This window comes from Leptodactylus fuscus, chromosome 6 (assembly GCF_031893055.1).
Source record: "Leptodactylus fuscus isolate aLepFus1 chromosome 6, aLepFus1.hap2, whole genome shotgun sequence".
Classification (NCBI taxonomy): domain Eukaryota; kingdom Metazoa; phylum Chordata; class Amphibia; order Anura; family Leptodactylidae; genus Leptodactylus; species Leptodactylus fuscus.
Window position 1 is genome coordinate 9,984,376 of NC_134270.1, and position 15,610 is coordinate 9,999,985.

The 15,610-nt window shown below is 45.8% G+C and overlaps 1 protein-coding gene across 1 annotated transcript; it reads right to left on the reverse strand.

The window, feature by feature from the left end:
- Window positions 1-1,810: 1,810 nt before the first annotated feature.
- Window positions 1,811-14,958, reverse strand: GPRC5C (G protein-coupled receptor class C group 5 member C). Its single transcript, XM_075279328.1, has 5 exons — window positions 14,905-14,958; window positions 6,860-7,895; window positions 6,316-6,410; window positions 5,330-5,461; window positions 1,811-3,837 (listed from the first exon to the last, which is right to left on the reverse strand). The coding sequence occupies exons 2-5, from the start codon at window positions 7,890-7,892 to the stop codon at window positions 3,808-3,810; spliced, it is 1,290 nt and encodes a 429-aa protein (XP_075135429.1). The 5' UTR covers window positions 7,893-7,895; window positions 14,905-14,958; the 3' UTR covers window positions 1,811-3,807.
- Between the last annotated feature and the right edge of the window lie 652 nt (window positions 14,959-15,610).

Below are 15,610 nucleotides of genomic sequence, written 5' to 3' on the forward strand. Positions count from 1 at the left end.
GTGTATTTGTGTCTGTATTATATTAGGGAGTTTGATCTCGTATATGTATTAATTTGGAGAATTGGTTTGGGGTCTATATGTTTTTAGGGGGTCTGGATTGAGTTTAGATACGCATCACTTGTGGAAGGTCATGGGTTAGGGTCTTGTTCTATATAAATGGGTAGGCCGTAAGGTAAAAGAGTTTGCTTACTACAAGTAATCAGTCACATAGTATATACAGTTCCCTAAGGCCATGCGTGGCTCTGGTGCTCTGTTCTGTAACTATCTAGCAGGTCCTGTCCTGCTCCATGATATCGGAACGGGGATGAAACACCCTATATAAAAGAGTGAATCTTGGATGTCACCGGAGTGTGCTCCGATTGTCTTCTAGTTAAGTGTAGATGCCTCTACCGACCTCCAACCGATACACAGATCTTCAGCTGTTCCAGGGCTAGACACAATTTCGATGGGTTTTCAGCCTCTGGATGTGACCAGTGAAGACTTCTATTCCATGAGAACCATCACATCATTTATGGACAGTGACCGCCATCTTTGCAGATTTGAGGAAAAACTTTGGCAAGTGATGACATGGCCGTCCTGTAAGTGACTATTGATCACGGCTCGCCCCGAGGATTTATGGCCGAGACCGGGGAAGAACAAATAATTTGCTTCATTGAAAACACACAGAAGAGTATTTGCAAATAGGAAAACTGCCCCGTGTTGTGTGACTGGGATGTTTGAGTTGGATTATTTGGCGTCAGTGGAAAATTCTGCTTCTTGTGTTCGTCATCGACATTGTTTTTGCAAAGTAAATCTTCACCAGGTAAAGGGTTTGTCCAAGGTTACAAAAACATGGCTGCTTTCTTCTCCTGTCCTGGCATTGCAGCTGAAGTCATTGGTTCCGAGCTGCAGTACCGGAAACAACCTGTATACAGTAGTGGCGCTGTTTTTTTTGGATAATAGCAGCCATGTTTTTCTAACTCAGGTGTGATACATAGAGATAGGGAAACCAAGTAAAATTTGTTTGGTCAATATTTGAGAGGTTCATCTTGCTTCCCGGGAATCACAAGCATTATAAGTTTGGCGCACCCCACGTGGCTAGGCCTCAATGGTCCTCAGGGGGTTCTGACGTCACCCAAGAGGCCAGAAGGGGAAGCTGAGCGAGCCCAGGAGGGGTAAGGAGACGTGAATGTGTCTAATAGGTTTCCGCACCTCCTCCTTATACTCCATGGTCTGAAGATCCCAGAATACAACAGAGATTCGTGGGTGATGAACCCTATATATTTCGGGTAAGGGACGAGTCCAAAATTTTTGTGACAAATCCGATTTGTTCTGAACTGGTTTGCTTAGCTTTGGTGTTAACCCTTTAATGATTTCCATTGCCTCTATCAAGATCCAATATGGCAGGCTGATGTGGGGCCCCCACGGTGAGGGGCCAGGGGTCACTCTACAGCTGCTTTACTGCGCCTCTTATGGTACTCTAAGAGCAGGGGGAATGAGAGATTAGGAAAATGAATGACCTTAGGTTGTGTGTTGTGAAAGTATTCACACCCCGCCAGGGATGAAGATATCTATTGTCTGTAATGATGGCTCAGTGGTGTTATCTATAGAGGTGTTATCTTCTATTGTAATACTGTCTGCTATGTAAATCAGCTGACTGCTGCAAAGAAAACCCCTACAAATTTGGCAATTATCAGGCTATTATTAGGCTTAGTGGCCAGGGTAAAAATTACATAATACCCTTCATAATACTAGCTATAGGGGGGCGTACCTAAAGGGATTTTTAGGAAGGAAACACGATAACAAACTACAATCCAGCCATGAAATGTACAGTTTTATTTCAATTTATTCACAAATAATTACAATATAACCAAAAAATTTAATTTAAATATTCACTTTTTTTTTTTTAATATATATATATTTTTAACCGGAAACATAAATTCAGCTATGAAGCCAAGAGATAGAGGATTTTTTTTTTTCTTGGGTGATTTAAATAGAACATATTCGCTCTTCTAGGAACCGGCGCATGCGCGGTGACCGAGCACCACGTGATCGTCCCCATAGCGGAATCACTCACACCAGCATCCAATCGCTCGTCACTTTCATACGCAAAAACAAAGTGTAAAAATAACACTCTCTATACAGAATCTCACGTCAATAAAATATACAGAAAAATATGGAGTCTCCCCCCCCCCCCCATGACTGCTCCGTTATCAAGCGGTGAAATACACAGACTGTCTAAGAGCATATCGGGTGTCTTCAAGGCACTGGTATATATGTGTGTAGTATATAGTCAGGAGCAGTACGGCAGCAGACATTATTGCCACAGGGCTAAAGAGACTAATAGGCCTCATGGAGGAAAAAAGGCCGGTCAGGAAAAGTCTTCTTTTTGCTCGTAGCAACCGATCAGTGACCACTATTTTGCAGTGCAGAGTAGAAAATGAAAGCTGGACTCTGATTGGTTGGTATGGGCAATCAGACCTCTAGCAGTCAGTACATAAGGCCTATCACTTTGTGTCAGTGGTCTACAACCTGTTATGGGACTACAACTCCCAGCAGAGACATAACGGAGTGGTCTTCAGAGGGTTGGTGCACGCCACCGCCTTTTGGGTTTGACCACGTAGGCCACGGCCAGTACCTCTTTTCACCTCCAGGCGGCGCCGCACAAAGGTCCAAACACTGACACAGTAGCACCCGGAGTTGAAGAAGAGGGGAACGTATAGCAGCAGATTAACTCGGGGGGGATATATGGCGGCACAGTATATCTATGGGGATGTATACTGCATATCTCTTGCCGCGTGTATGGCGGCACAGTATATCTCTGGAGGCATATACTGTAGCTTAGTATATCTCTTGAGGAACATATCACAGCACAGTATATCTCTGGAGTAGGGTTGAGCCGATCTTGAGATTTCAGGATCGATTTTAAAATCCGATTTCCGATCATTTTCCAGCCAATCCCGATCGTGAAATTTGCTCGATCGCCGATCGGGATCCGATCTTTCCCGATCCCGATCGCTCAACCCTAATTGTATATTATATATGCCGTAGGGATGAGTCGATCTTGAGATTTCAAAATCCGAATTTCGATAATTTTCCAGCCGATTCCGATCGTGAAATTTGTTCGATCGCTGATCGGGATCTGATCTTTCCCGATCCCTCAACCCTACTCTGGAGGCATATACTGCACGTGGCACACGAAAATTTGGGGGTACATCTGGCGGCACACTATACTTCTGTGGGCATACATATGGTTGTACAGTATATCTCTGGGGGCATATATGGCGGTATAATACATCACTGGGACACAGTAGTGAGATGTTGGGAGTTTCTGCTTTCACAGTAGTTGTGTTTTTCTCTACCATTACCCACATGGACCCGGCCCAAGTACTTTGCCTCCAACCCCCAGCCACAGGTTGTCACAGCATGCTGAGAGTTGTAGTTTTACCCCAAGTTGGAAACCACTACATTATACGATTCACTTAGAAAGTACCTGCAGAGCTTGGCATAGAAGCCGCCATTTTGTTGCAGTGAGAATGTGGCCTGTCAATACACTAGGACACTAGTGACATCATTGAGACCTGAGCACAAAATGGCCGCCTTCATGGTGAACGTCCAAAAGGATTGTGCAAATAAAGCATTAAACCGCACGTGGTTGTGTTATGTAACGCCACGTTAACCTGTCGTTGATAAATTTGACCTTGTAATGACCTTTAACCCTCCCATCCCCCAATCCGTCAATGACAAGACACTTCTTTAGTCAACTATACTGGATGGTTTCTGAAGGCGAGGAGTGTGTCCGGCGCTGGTAACTGCAGAAAATGGACGTCACCACTGACTGTACGGGGAAGAGTTCGCCTGGAATAGAAACAAAAATACAACATTAAGTTGTATCAGCAGAATAGTGAGCACAGCTCTGGAGTATAATACAGGATAAGTAATGTAATGTATGTACACAGTGACTGTACCGGTAGAATAGTGAGCGCAGCTCTGGAGTATAATACAGGATAAGTAATGTAATGTATGTGCACAGTGACTGTACCAGCAGAATAGTGAGCGCAGCTCTGGAGTATAATACAGGATAAGTAATGTAATGTATGTGCACAGTGACTGTACCAGCAGAATAGTGAGCGCAGCTCTGCAGTATAATACAGGATAAGTAATGTAATGTATGTACACAGTGACTGCACCAGCAGAATAGTGAGTGCAGCTCTGGAGTATAATACAGGATAAGTAATGTAATGTATGTACACAGTGAGTGCACCAGCAGAATAGTGAGCGCAGCTCTGGGGTATAATACAGGATAAGTAATGTAATGTATGTACACAGTGAGTGCACCAGCAGAATAGTGAGCGCAGCTCTGGGGTATAATACAGGATAAGTAATGTAATGTATGTACACAGTGACTGCACCAGCAGAATAGTGAGCGCAGCTCTGCAGTATAATACAGGATAAGTAATGTAATGTATGTACACAGTGAGTGCACCAGCAGAATAGTGAGCACAGCTCTGGAGTATAATACAGGATAAGCAATGTAATGTATGTACACAGTGACTGCACCAGCAGAATAGTGAGTGCAGCTCTGGAGTATAATACAGGATAAGTAATGTAATGTATGTACACAGTGAGTGCACCAGCAGAATAGTGAGTGCAGCTCTGGAGTATAATACAGGATAAGTAATGTAATGTATGTACACAGTGAGTGCACCAGCAGAATAGTGAGCGTAGCTCTGGAGTATAATACAGGATGTAACTCAGGATCAGTACAGGATAAGTAATGTAATGTATGTACACAGTGACTGCACCAGCAGAATAGTGAGTGCAGCTCTGGAGTATAATACAGGATAAGTAATGTAATGTATGTACACAGTGACTGTACCAGCAGAATAGTGAGTGCAGCTCTGGAGCATAATACAGGATAAGTAATGTAATGTATGTACACAGTGACTGAACCAGCAGAATAGTGAGTACAGCTCTGGAGTATAATACAGGATAAGTAATGTAATGTATGTACACAGTGACTGTACCAGCAGAATAGTGAGCGCAGCTCTGGAGCATAATACAGGATAAGTAATGTAATGTATGTACACAGTGACTTCACCAGCAGAATAGTGAGCACAGCTCTGGAGTATAATACAGGATAAGCAATGTAATGTATGTACACAGTGACTGCACCAGCAGAATAGTGAGCGCAGCTCTGGAGTATAATACAGGATAAGTAATGTAATGTATGTACACAGTGACTGCACCAGCAGAATAGTGAGCGCAGCTCTGGAGTATAATACAGGATGTAACTCAGGGTGAGTAGTTGATATCATGTTGTTTCAAAGTCATTGAATTAGATTCGTACCTGTCCATTATTTGTACTGTGCCGATTCTGTGCCGGATACGCATCCTCGGCTCTTAGTGTGGACGTTCCGCTGGCAGCTGGGTGACTGTTGGCAGTGGCTCTGGGAATGATTATGTCATATGGAAGTTCTGTCTGTAGCAGAGGGAATGGAGAAGTGTAAGTCATGTGCTAGAAGATTATCAGCAAATTCCTGTACCAGCAAAAAGAGAACTGGAAAAGGGCTACATGCCCGGCCCCCTGCTATAGATGTGTATTGGGGCAACCTGCTATTTTCTATGGCAGCTGCCGACCATCTCTGTTGGTTTTCACTCTCCCACTTCAATACACAAGCACCATTTGGCTGAGCCGAGTATGCATGTGTATGGAGGACTTAGGAAAGTTAGTTAGGCCAGCTTTAGCCTTCTCCATAGTTTAGGTCCTAAACTATGCAATCTACTAGGGAGCCCTGCTCAACTGCTACCAACACCACCACGACTACTACAATACAGTGCCCAACCACAACTTTAGGAGATACCTTGTGGTTAGACACTATATTGTAGTAGTTGTGGTGGTGTTGGTAGTAGTTGTGCAGGGCTCCCTAGTAGATTGCATGTGGACAAGCTATATCTGTGACCTGTGCAGTTGCTTTTACAAACAGCACCACTCCTGTCCACAGGTTGTGCGCGGTACTGCAGCTCAGCTGACTTCTTCTAATCATGCACAACCCCTTTAATCCTAGAAACCAGCATACCCCTTTAATAAGGCACGCAATAGACACAGTGCACATGATGCTGCAGACACAACCACTGCTTCCATCCCACCTTCTTGGAGACGAGCCAGTGAGAAGTCAGGAATGACTCAGGTTACAGTCCCTTTAATTGCGCTGTGACTTTAAGAAGCCGTGTCTGTTTTGGATGAGTACCCGGTATACTATGAATAGCCGCAGTGTAGCTGCTATCTGGGAGAAGGCGCTTGCAGGCAGCCCCTGGCTCGCACTTGGCTCTTACCGTATTTTTATTCATTAACGCCATCTCCGTGGGTTGGTATACGCTGCTCCTCATCTGTCCGTTGTAGCCGCTGTATGGCGATACCGGGCGCTTGGCTGACAACAGAAAAAACGGATATGAGTATGGCTTGGTGGAAATTTGATATAGACATGAATATATGAGAAATGTGCCATGTTCTAGTTCTGCTACTGTGTCCCTATGACAACACTTCCTGTCCATATGCTGTGGCAGCCCATGGGCAGGCACTGGGGACCTAAATAAAATGGATCAAACCATGTTGAGGATCTCCACTCGTTCAATTTTTGGAATCAACAAGGTTCTTCTGATCTGCCATAAGGTTTAGTTTATACACTACACGTAGAACAAGGCTAGACAAGGTGCCTGGTGGAGACCCTTAGATCCACTAGGTGGTGGAAGTACCCTAGCTTCACAAGTGGTGCCTTAGGTCCTGTGGGTGCTCACAAAAAACTTCTGACATATCAAAATAAGAGTTGTGGAGAACCCATTAGGTCCCACACACCTTGCGACCACCATATGTGCTTACCAGCCTGTGGCTCGTCCATCGAAAACGCTTTGTTCTCCACGTACATGCTCTGGGAGGATTGCTCCTTGAGGATGGTCTCGTAGCCAACCCCTCTTGGAGGGTAAAGTTCTTCTTCGAATGTCTGCTCTAGACTTGGCTTGGTCAACTGAGAGATCTCGGGGATGATATAGAAGAACACAAATGCCCAGGCGTTGGATACCAGAGCGATGGCCAACGTTGGGTCGTCCCAATAGATCGGGGTTCCAACCTGCTTGTTGCCGTAGACGTACATAACAATCCACACGATCCAAATGCAAATGGATAGAAAATTGGTGAGTAGAATGAAGACCGCATGCTTCTTCCAGTGACCATAGCGTCCGCACAAGGCCGGCCATGCGGTCATAAATCCGGCAAGGATGAGGAACATGACGTATATCAATGCCATGACGAAGTCCTCGTTGGCAATAGCGCAAGGATCTCCTGCCGTACCAGTGGTCCGTACGATGGTGATGATCAACCATTCTGTGTTGATGATCACCTCTACCAGTGAAAGGGCAACGGCTATGCCAAAAATCAACCAACCGCTAGGCCCGGTGTTTCTCCTCACCAAGTAGTTGAGATACCCTGCATGGACCCACAAGCAGGAGAAGCAAATGGCAAAGAAGACTCCAAAGAGGAACCTTCGAGAGGCACACGTGGAGAAGTACTGCTTGACCACCATGTCAAAAACAAGGCAAAATAGTCCGAGGGTGCCAAGGAGAAAAAAGACTTGAGTTCCCAGCATGCTCTTCTTCCTCTTGTCCTGAATGAAGGGGGTGCTAGCTATTAAGACAATGGTAAGGATGAAGGAAGACACGATGCCGGCACTGGTTATGGCCTGTAGGACAATCCCCCATGCTGCCGACAAGTCACATAAATTATAGTAGATTGAGAGTAGTCCTTCTCCGCAGCCCGTAGGTGAGGTCTGAGCCTTGACCACTTTAGAGAAGATACATAAAAGCCATGTTGATGCCAAGATGGTCCCAGACGGACAGAAACCACCGAGAAGAGCCATTTCCTATAAAGAACAAGAGAACAAGGTAAGATATATATCTTAAAATACCATCCATGGATGTTCTCCTCCAAAGAGTTGTCCAAGATTAGAAAAACATGGCTTCTTTCTTCTAAAAATAGCGCCACCCTTAGCTAATGGTTGTAGGTGGTATTTCAGCTCAGCCGCAATTTCTTCAATGGAGTTGAGCTCATGTTCAGGTGCTGTTTTTGAAATAATAAGGCCATGTTTTTTTGATTATGGACAACCCCTTTAATGCTCTCCAGATTGGAGCTTGGTCTTTGTTGACTGTTTCGGGAATGTCAAATAGTAAATAGCAATTTGGAACTGATTGGAACCACTCCTTCTAGCCGGGACAGCGTCCTCAAGGGTGACGGGAGGTGCCAGGGATGGGTCAACCCTTAGGAACACTTTTTACGTGGCCATAGCAGTATAATGGTACATGGTGGGGGCCCTGGCTTATCGGTAGTCCCCAACAAGATAACACACCTCAACAGCCGAATTGCGTTTCCATCAAGATAACAGACTGTTCACACAACATCTACCGTATTACACGTCAATGATTGCAAACATATTGCTCCCCATCTGGCAGTCACGCTTAGCTCACGAAAAAAAAGTAACCCTTTAAGCCCCTGGAGCTGCACAATAGATGTCTTCAGGGTGTGCCAAGGCCGCGGAAAACCACAGCAGTTCGCGTGGCCGAGACTGCAACACATGACTGCCGATGACTAAGGTCAGTCAACAAATCTGTAACTAGGAACTCGCACAACAACACCATGACCACTAAGCCTATAGGAAGCATGACATGGGGAAATCAAGGGGTTAAATTCAGCCAACGACTCATTGGGATGGAGGCTACCACTTGGGCTGTAGAGCAGGGTCTGATCAGGACAATTCTAGTGCATTAAAAAAAAATTTCTAAAATGGATAATTCCTTTAAGCCATGCTATTAAAATGGGCGGGGCCATGACAACCATACATTCCATGGTTATCATATAGATACAAATGAACTATTACACCTATTAGACCTGGGTGTACGCAGGCTGCGGAGGTCATCTAAAGGTCAGGTGTGGTCATATGGTGGGCACCCAAAAATCACTTGGGGTTGGTCAACCCACTTTATAGGTGCAGTGCACAATACTATAAGCAAAAAGTATGGCATATTTGTGTCAATGTGTATTCGCTAGGCATGGCTGTCACTTGGATTTTTTCAGGATGGAGGACCCTTACGAGAGACCCTGTTGGGTTTCTAGAATGGGTGGTCTCGTGTGGCAGACTAGGGCCTTCTGGGTCAAGCGTTGCAGAGAAGGTCACCTGTCTTGGTCAAGGAATGGGGTGCCACCACCTTACACAACCTGTCTCCACTTTTTAGGGTTAATTTTGAGTCTCCAGAAGTTTTGGCCACCCAAGACACTTGTCCCTGGCCTTGTGGCTTGGAGGGATCAAGGACTACGTCAGGGCCCCTTCCTCTTCTTCCATCTAAAGTCGAGTCATTCGCGGTGACTTCCCTTATGTCCCCCCATACGATCACTAATACAATAATTATGGGATTTGTGCGGAGAGTTGCTGAGTGTTTTCCTGCATTGTTCAGGAAGCGGCTGTAGGGGTCACGTACTGGAGCGGCCGTCTGCGGAATGTGCAAGGAAGCTCCACTCGGGAGGAGACGTAACAGCTTCCCGAAATATAGGCGCATGGGAAACGGCAGGCATTGTCACCTCCAACATGTGCCGAGGGAACGTGGCCAATGCACTACTATAGCCAACTGCGCAAATTGTACATAGTTCCTAAACTATATATTAGCCACGCCCCCTTGGTGACATCACACACCACCTATAATGATGTCATCACCTGTTCAACTCAATCCTACATAGTATGAGATATAAAATTAAAGGGTTTATCAGAGATTTCCAAAGCAGTGCAACCCTAATGGCTGTAACTGGTACTGCAGCTTAGTTCAATACAAGCCACACCCCCAAGACACAAGTCTGCGCTCTATTTGTCATAGAGGTCCAGGTGGTCACCCAGGCAGTCTACAGCTGACTAAGGACCACCATAACGTGTTTGGGCTTCCAGCTATCTCACTCTGTTTTTGTAGGAACTATTTATTAAAGAGTCCAATGGACTCTGCACAAAAAGTTTTAAAATTTATTATCGATGGAGTTCCCCTTTAAGCCCCGCCCCATTTTTTACCAATCATTTTTGTTGAACAATTTTATTACATTGTAAGAAGATTAGAGGCCAGATTAGGCGGAGCATTACAAAGGGGCATTTACGTAAAACACACAGGGGAGCCCACTATGCACCCATTGATCCGGCCGGCCAAGCGAAAGTCTAACAATGCGGCTTTTGTCAAAGTCGTGTTTACTGCAATCGGTTACCTAGGAAGCAAAACTTTTATCTCAGGTGTTCCTTTAAGTTTACCTTTACCCCACCCAATGGCCATTTACGCCTCTGACAATTGCCCGCGCTGGCCTTGCCCTGTCAGAAGGAACCAAAATAGGGAGCAATAACTTTTTATTTTTCTCTTAAAACCTATATATAGAAAACATATTGTTTTATTTAAGGGGAAACGCCGCCTTAAAGAAGGGAGGAGCGACTCTACAATGAGGGGGGAAGACTGACTTTTTATTTTATATCTGCCCCATATAACGGCATGGGACCCCAAACCCTTTCGTGCCCCAGATTCTGGATTATGTCCCAAACCGTGACAAAATGCAACGTATGTGACTATAGACTAATATCTGGACTCTGTCCCCCCCCCCCAAAAAAAAAACAAAAACACCGCAAATAATATGTGCGTGAGCCCGATGGTACCTATAGTGATCCCCACCCAGCTGTCCCCGAAACCAGTCAGGGTTGACATGTATACACCACTATTCAAGCCAGGAAGGATGTCCATACTGAGAAGACAATGTCTACAATGGTGGCCATATTTGTTGTACCCAAATCAGCGTGAGGATCTATAATGAGCTGCGGCCCACGCCCAGGCCGACCAGACCACATCTAGGCCATTCAGTGAGAAAAGTCAACAGGTCGGACTTGTTAACAGCCGGTAATTAGAATTAGAGTAGGCCATGGGAAACAGGAAGGATGTGACGAGTGAAGGTAACGAGCTCGTGTTGGGTGTCCGTATAATGAGTACGCAGAGGAGAAGGGTTAACGTACAGGCGTGCGGATCATCACCTTTTATCCCCATGAAATCCCCCAGGACTGGACAAGGCAACTACTGAACACCATCTAAGTCTAATCAGTCTCCAGATACTTCAGATCATCCATGGATCCAGAACATCATCAACGTATCCATGGGCTGTTTAGACAGGGGTCCTAAAAACTAAAACCACAATCTGAGCCCTGTTACTAGAGATGAGTGAGAAGATTGGGATTGAAATAGACCATAGTACCCTTTAAATTGGGTTGTTTTCTGCTGGACCATCATTATGGTCCTCTGGTTAGTCTCTGGTGGGCCGATTCTACACCGCCCTGCGGCTTCCACCATCTAAGAGACCCTTCCAATATCTTAAAGACTTGTCACATTAACTAAAAGTCTCCGATATTGGGAAATCAATGCTTTATCTGAGCACGGTTGCCTGGACACTGTATGGCGGTATTATTTCTGCACCCTATACCTGTTATCTGGGTACTGTTTTGGCCTTATTTTTGATCACCCTTTACAAGGTTTGCCCAAGGTCCTACAGACCTACATTTAGGCCATGCCAAATTGCCTATTGCAATGCCTAGAGTGCCAACATTTTATTTAAAGGGCAACTCCACCACGGCCATAATGGTTCACTAGCGATTGGTCCGTTCCTTTGCAACACACCCCCGAGAAAGTCATAGGAGGTGACTAAAAAGTGGGTGACCCTAGGTTGGGTAGGGGGGAATTTTATGACTACTTGATTACTATCGGGGGTGTGGCCATACATTTAAAGGGGCAGCTGAGTAAAACTCTTCGAAAGAAGGTCCCTGAACTAGCGGCTGGGGTTGTCTATTACTATTGTCTCATTGTGTTTATGACGCTGCTTTGTTAGAACATTCAGAATGCTTTAGATTGTTCAGATTGTTTTAGATTGTCTTTGACCTAACAAGTGGAGATAAGCTGACTTCAAAGGAATGTAGAGCGGCCTATCCCAGCTTCATTGTGGTACCCAGCCGGCCTAAAGCAAGGCGCACGAAATCTTAAAGGGTGTGTCCACTTTTTTTTTATTGTTCCATTACAATTACAATAAATTAAATCCACTACCGTTTTGGGTATACAGCTCCTATGCTGATCTATGTATCTGTATACAACCCTGTAGACGTACCGTATACCCACTACTGCTAAGTGATCAAGACGAGAGAGTAGAGGAAATGGAGTAGCACATGACTACAGGATCAGACTACTCAGGGGTTGTAGTCTGTTGCCATTGTAATACAATAGGTTGTATAGGAGTTCTACACAAGACATAGGAACAATGGAAACAATGGAGGCAAATGTCACAAAACTTCAATGACAATCTGATAATCCACCAAGGTCCCATAGAGCCAGGGCCGGGCGACACCGTCTTGTCATCATGGCCGTACACATTGTGGGCCGTATAGCTCATGGCGTGACTTAGGTCCGTGGTCGTGCTCTAGGTCAGGCCCACATATGGAGTCGCCCAAGTACAACACTCAACCCAACCTGAAGTGATGACGCCTGGGGCCTTGTTCACATTAGCAGGACGCCCAGGTCTACAAGGGGCCGTCCGTGTTTTTGGTTGCTGTGTTTACAGAAAACAAACTAAAGAACAAGTGAAGTCAGAGGTCACTCGGTATTTAACCCTAGAGCGTCCTCTGTGGACATGTAAGAGTTCATTGACTTAATATGGCGACCTAATGGAAAGGAGTCCAAAGCTGTGGCCAGAGGGCAGCCATCATCCGAGATCCAAGGGACTGGAGACAAGAGACCTCAAGGGCTATTTGTAACAGAGGCCCACGTCCACCTCCTAATACCCATGTGTCATAGCGGGCACCTCCGCCTCCGCTCCTCTTAATACCCATATATCACAGTGGGCACCTCCACCTCCCTATACCCATGTATCACAGTGGGCACCTCCCTATACCCATCGATCACAGTGGGCACCTCCCTATACCCATCGATCACAGTGGGCACCTCCCTATACCCATCGATCACAGTGGGCACCTCCACCTCACCTCCTGCTAATACCCATATATCACAGTGGGCACCTCCCTATACCCATATATTACAGTGGGCACCTCCACTCCTCCTAATACCCATATATCACAGTGGGCACCTCCCTATACACATATATTTCAGTGGGCACCTCCCTATACCCATCGATCACAGTGGGCACCTCCGCCTCCCCTCCTCTTAATACCCATATACCACAGTGGGCACCTCCACTTCCCTATACCCATCGAGCACAGTGGGCACCTCCCTATACCCATATATCACAGTGGGCACCTCCCTATACCCATATATCACAGTGGGCACCTCCCTATACCCATATATCACAGTGGGCACCCCCTGCCTATACCCATATATCACAGTGGGCACCTCCCTATACCCATTGATCACAGTGGGCACCTCCCTATACCCATTGATCACAGTGGGCACCCCCGCCTCTGCTAGGTGTAGTTCCTCTATATTCGTTTTGCAGACATCTTCTACCTCTGTGGAAAATTCTCCCCTGGCTGCCGCTGGTGCGGACACGTTGCGTGCTTGTATACGGGTCTGCTGGGAATTATTGGGATATGTTTGAAGCTCTGAGCAGGCAATGAGGAGAAACATAAATAGTCAGCACTATAGCGCTCTGTACTGCCCGGGATGCCAGATCTACATAATAAACCCGACCGCTGGTGCCCGCTTAACCCCTTCCCCTCCACACATATACTGCCTGCTTATCCCCAGGGGGGGGGGGGGGGGGTTACACTGCTCTACAAATAGTTTACCTGCTTATATCTCCATACTGCCTGCTGAACCCCATGAAGTATATAGCGTATAGCCTGTATATAGTGTATAACCTGTATATAGTGTATAACCTGCACACAATAACCGGTACACAATATTCCGCTTGATTAACCCATTGACCTTTAAGGGCACATATATTACCTCCTTCATCCCAACAGTATATTAGGAATATACCGCCTGCCTAACACTCTATCTACAAATATATAACCCCCAAGTAAGAATATACCGCCTGCCTCACCCAAACTTATACATATACTGCCTGCCTCATATGTTACTGAAAATATGACCCCTAAGTATGTATATACCGCCTGCCTAACACCCTACGTGTGAACCTATGACCCCTAAGTACAGTATGTATTTACCACCTGCCACTCTAAATATGAATCTATGACCCCCAAGTACAGTATATATATATATACCGCCAGCCTGCGATGCTACATATGAATCTATGACCACCAAGCCTGCTTAACCCTTTCCCACCTCTAATTAACCCATTCTGCCTATAATAACATTATGCATTTCCATGATGCACCATCTACAAGACCTCTGCTTGATGTCAATGAATAAGAACACCATCGTACACACAGACACAACATGGCGGAGACATTTACACTACTGATGCGCTTCTACATTGTAACAAACCCTCAGCTGGAAACCCTAATCCTTCCAATGACAGCAAGCAGAGGTAGTGAAACCGGCGAAGAAAGCGCACAAGACAGCGTCAGAACTACAAGCAGAACCTCTCCCCATATAACCCAAATATAAGGCGGTCTTAACCCTTTCCTTTACAGGTGCAGAACATACACTATATAGTTAACCCCTGATGCACCGTTACTCCATATTCCTGCACGGAGAATCACACGGCAAACGTCCTGTGCAAAAATAAGTAAGATTAACCCATTGCCTGCCAGAGAGATTTTGCAGGGCAGTATATACAGGTATACGGATCACTAGACACACTCCATAGCAGGTAAAATAATGCACATTTAACTCTTTCCCCTCCTCTAGCACTCTGCCTATGCCAATCCACAGGGACATTTGCAGCAGGTCACACATTGCACCTACCTGTCACTTTTTGGGGTAGATCTCCTCCAGGACACAAGGAGCTCTGTATTCCTCTGCTGGGCAGGGGGTTCTGCTGCTGCAGCTGGAGGACTTGCGGCTAATCTGCTAGTTCCTCTGACTTCTCCTCCTCCTCCTCCTCCTGAGGTTGCACAAGCTGGCTGACATCACAGTGACATCATGATGACTCCCCTCAGGACCTTACAGGTACACAGCCACTCCTTCCTCCACATTAACCCCACATAGCGGAGGGCGGCACAGCACACACACCCTGGAGAAGTTTCAATGAGCTTTAACCCTTTGCTGTCACCGGACTTCTAGAAAGTTTCTGGAGATTGTCTTGGTTAGATGCGGTCAATAACAAGGTACTAAGAGACCTTGTGACCCTCTAGTTACAGGGATACCTGCAATTGTGTAATATGGACAACCCCTTTAATTCACTTTTAAGACTCCTTAGACGGAGGCTTCGCTCATTCTGGCACAGTTGGAATTTTTTCTCCAGCCCGCACCGTCCCTGAGCAATCGGTGTTGCATGCAGTAAGACTCTCTATTGTCAGGTGCTAGAGCAGAGAGTCAAGGACCGCCCACTTGACCGTACAGAGATTAATTAGCTTATTGGGTGCTGAAACTAACAGTATGGATTGCTCAGGGATGGTGGGGGCTAGAGAGAAATTCTAACTGTGCTTGAATAGGTGGACATGTATGAAGG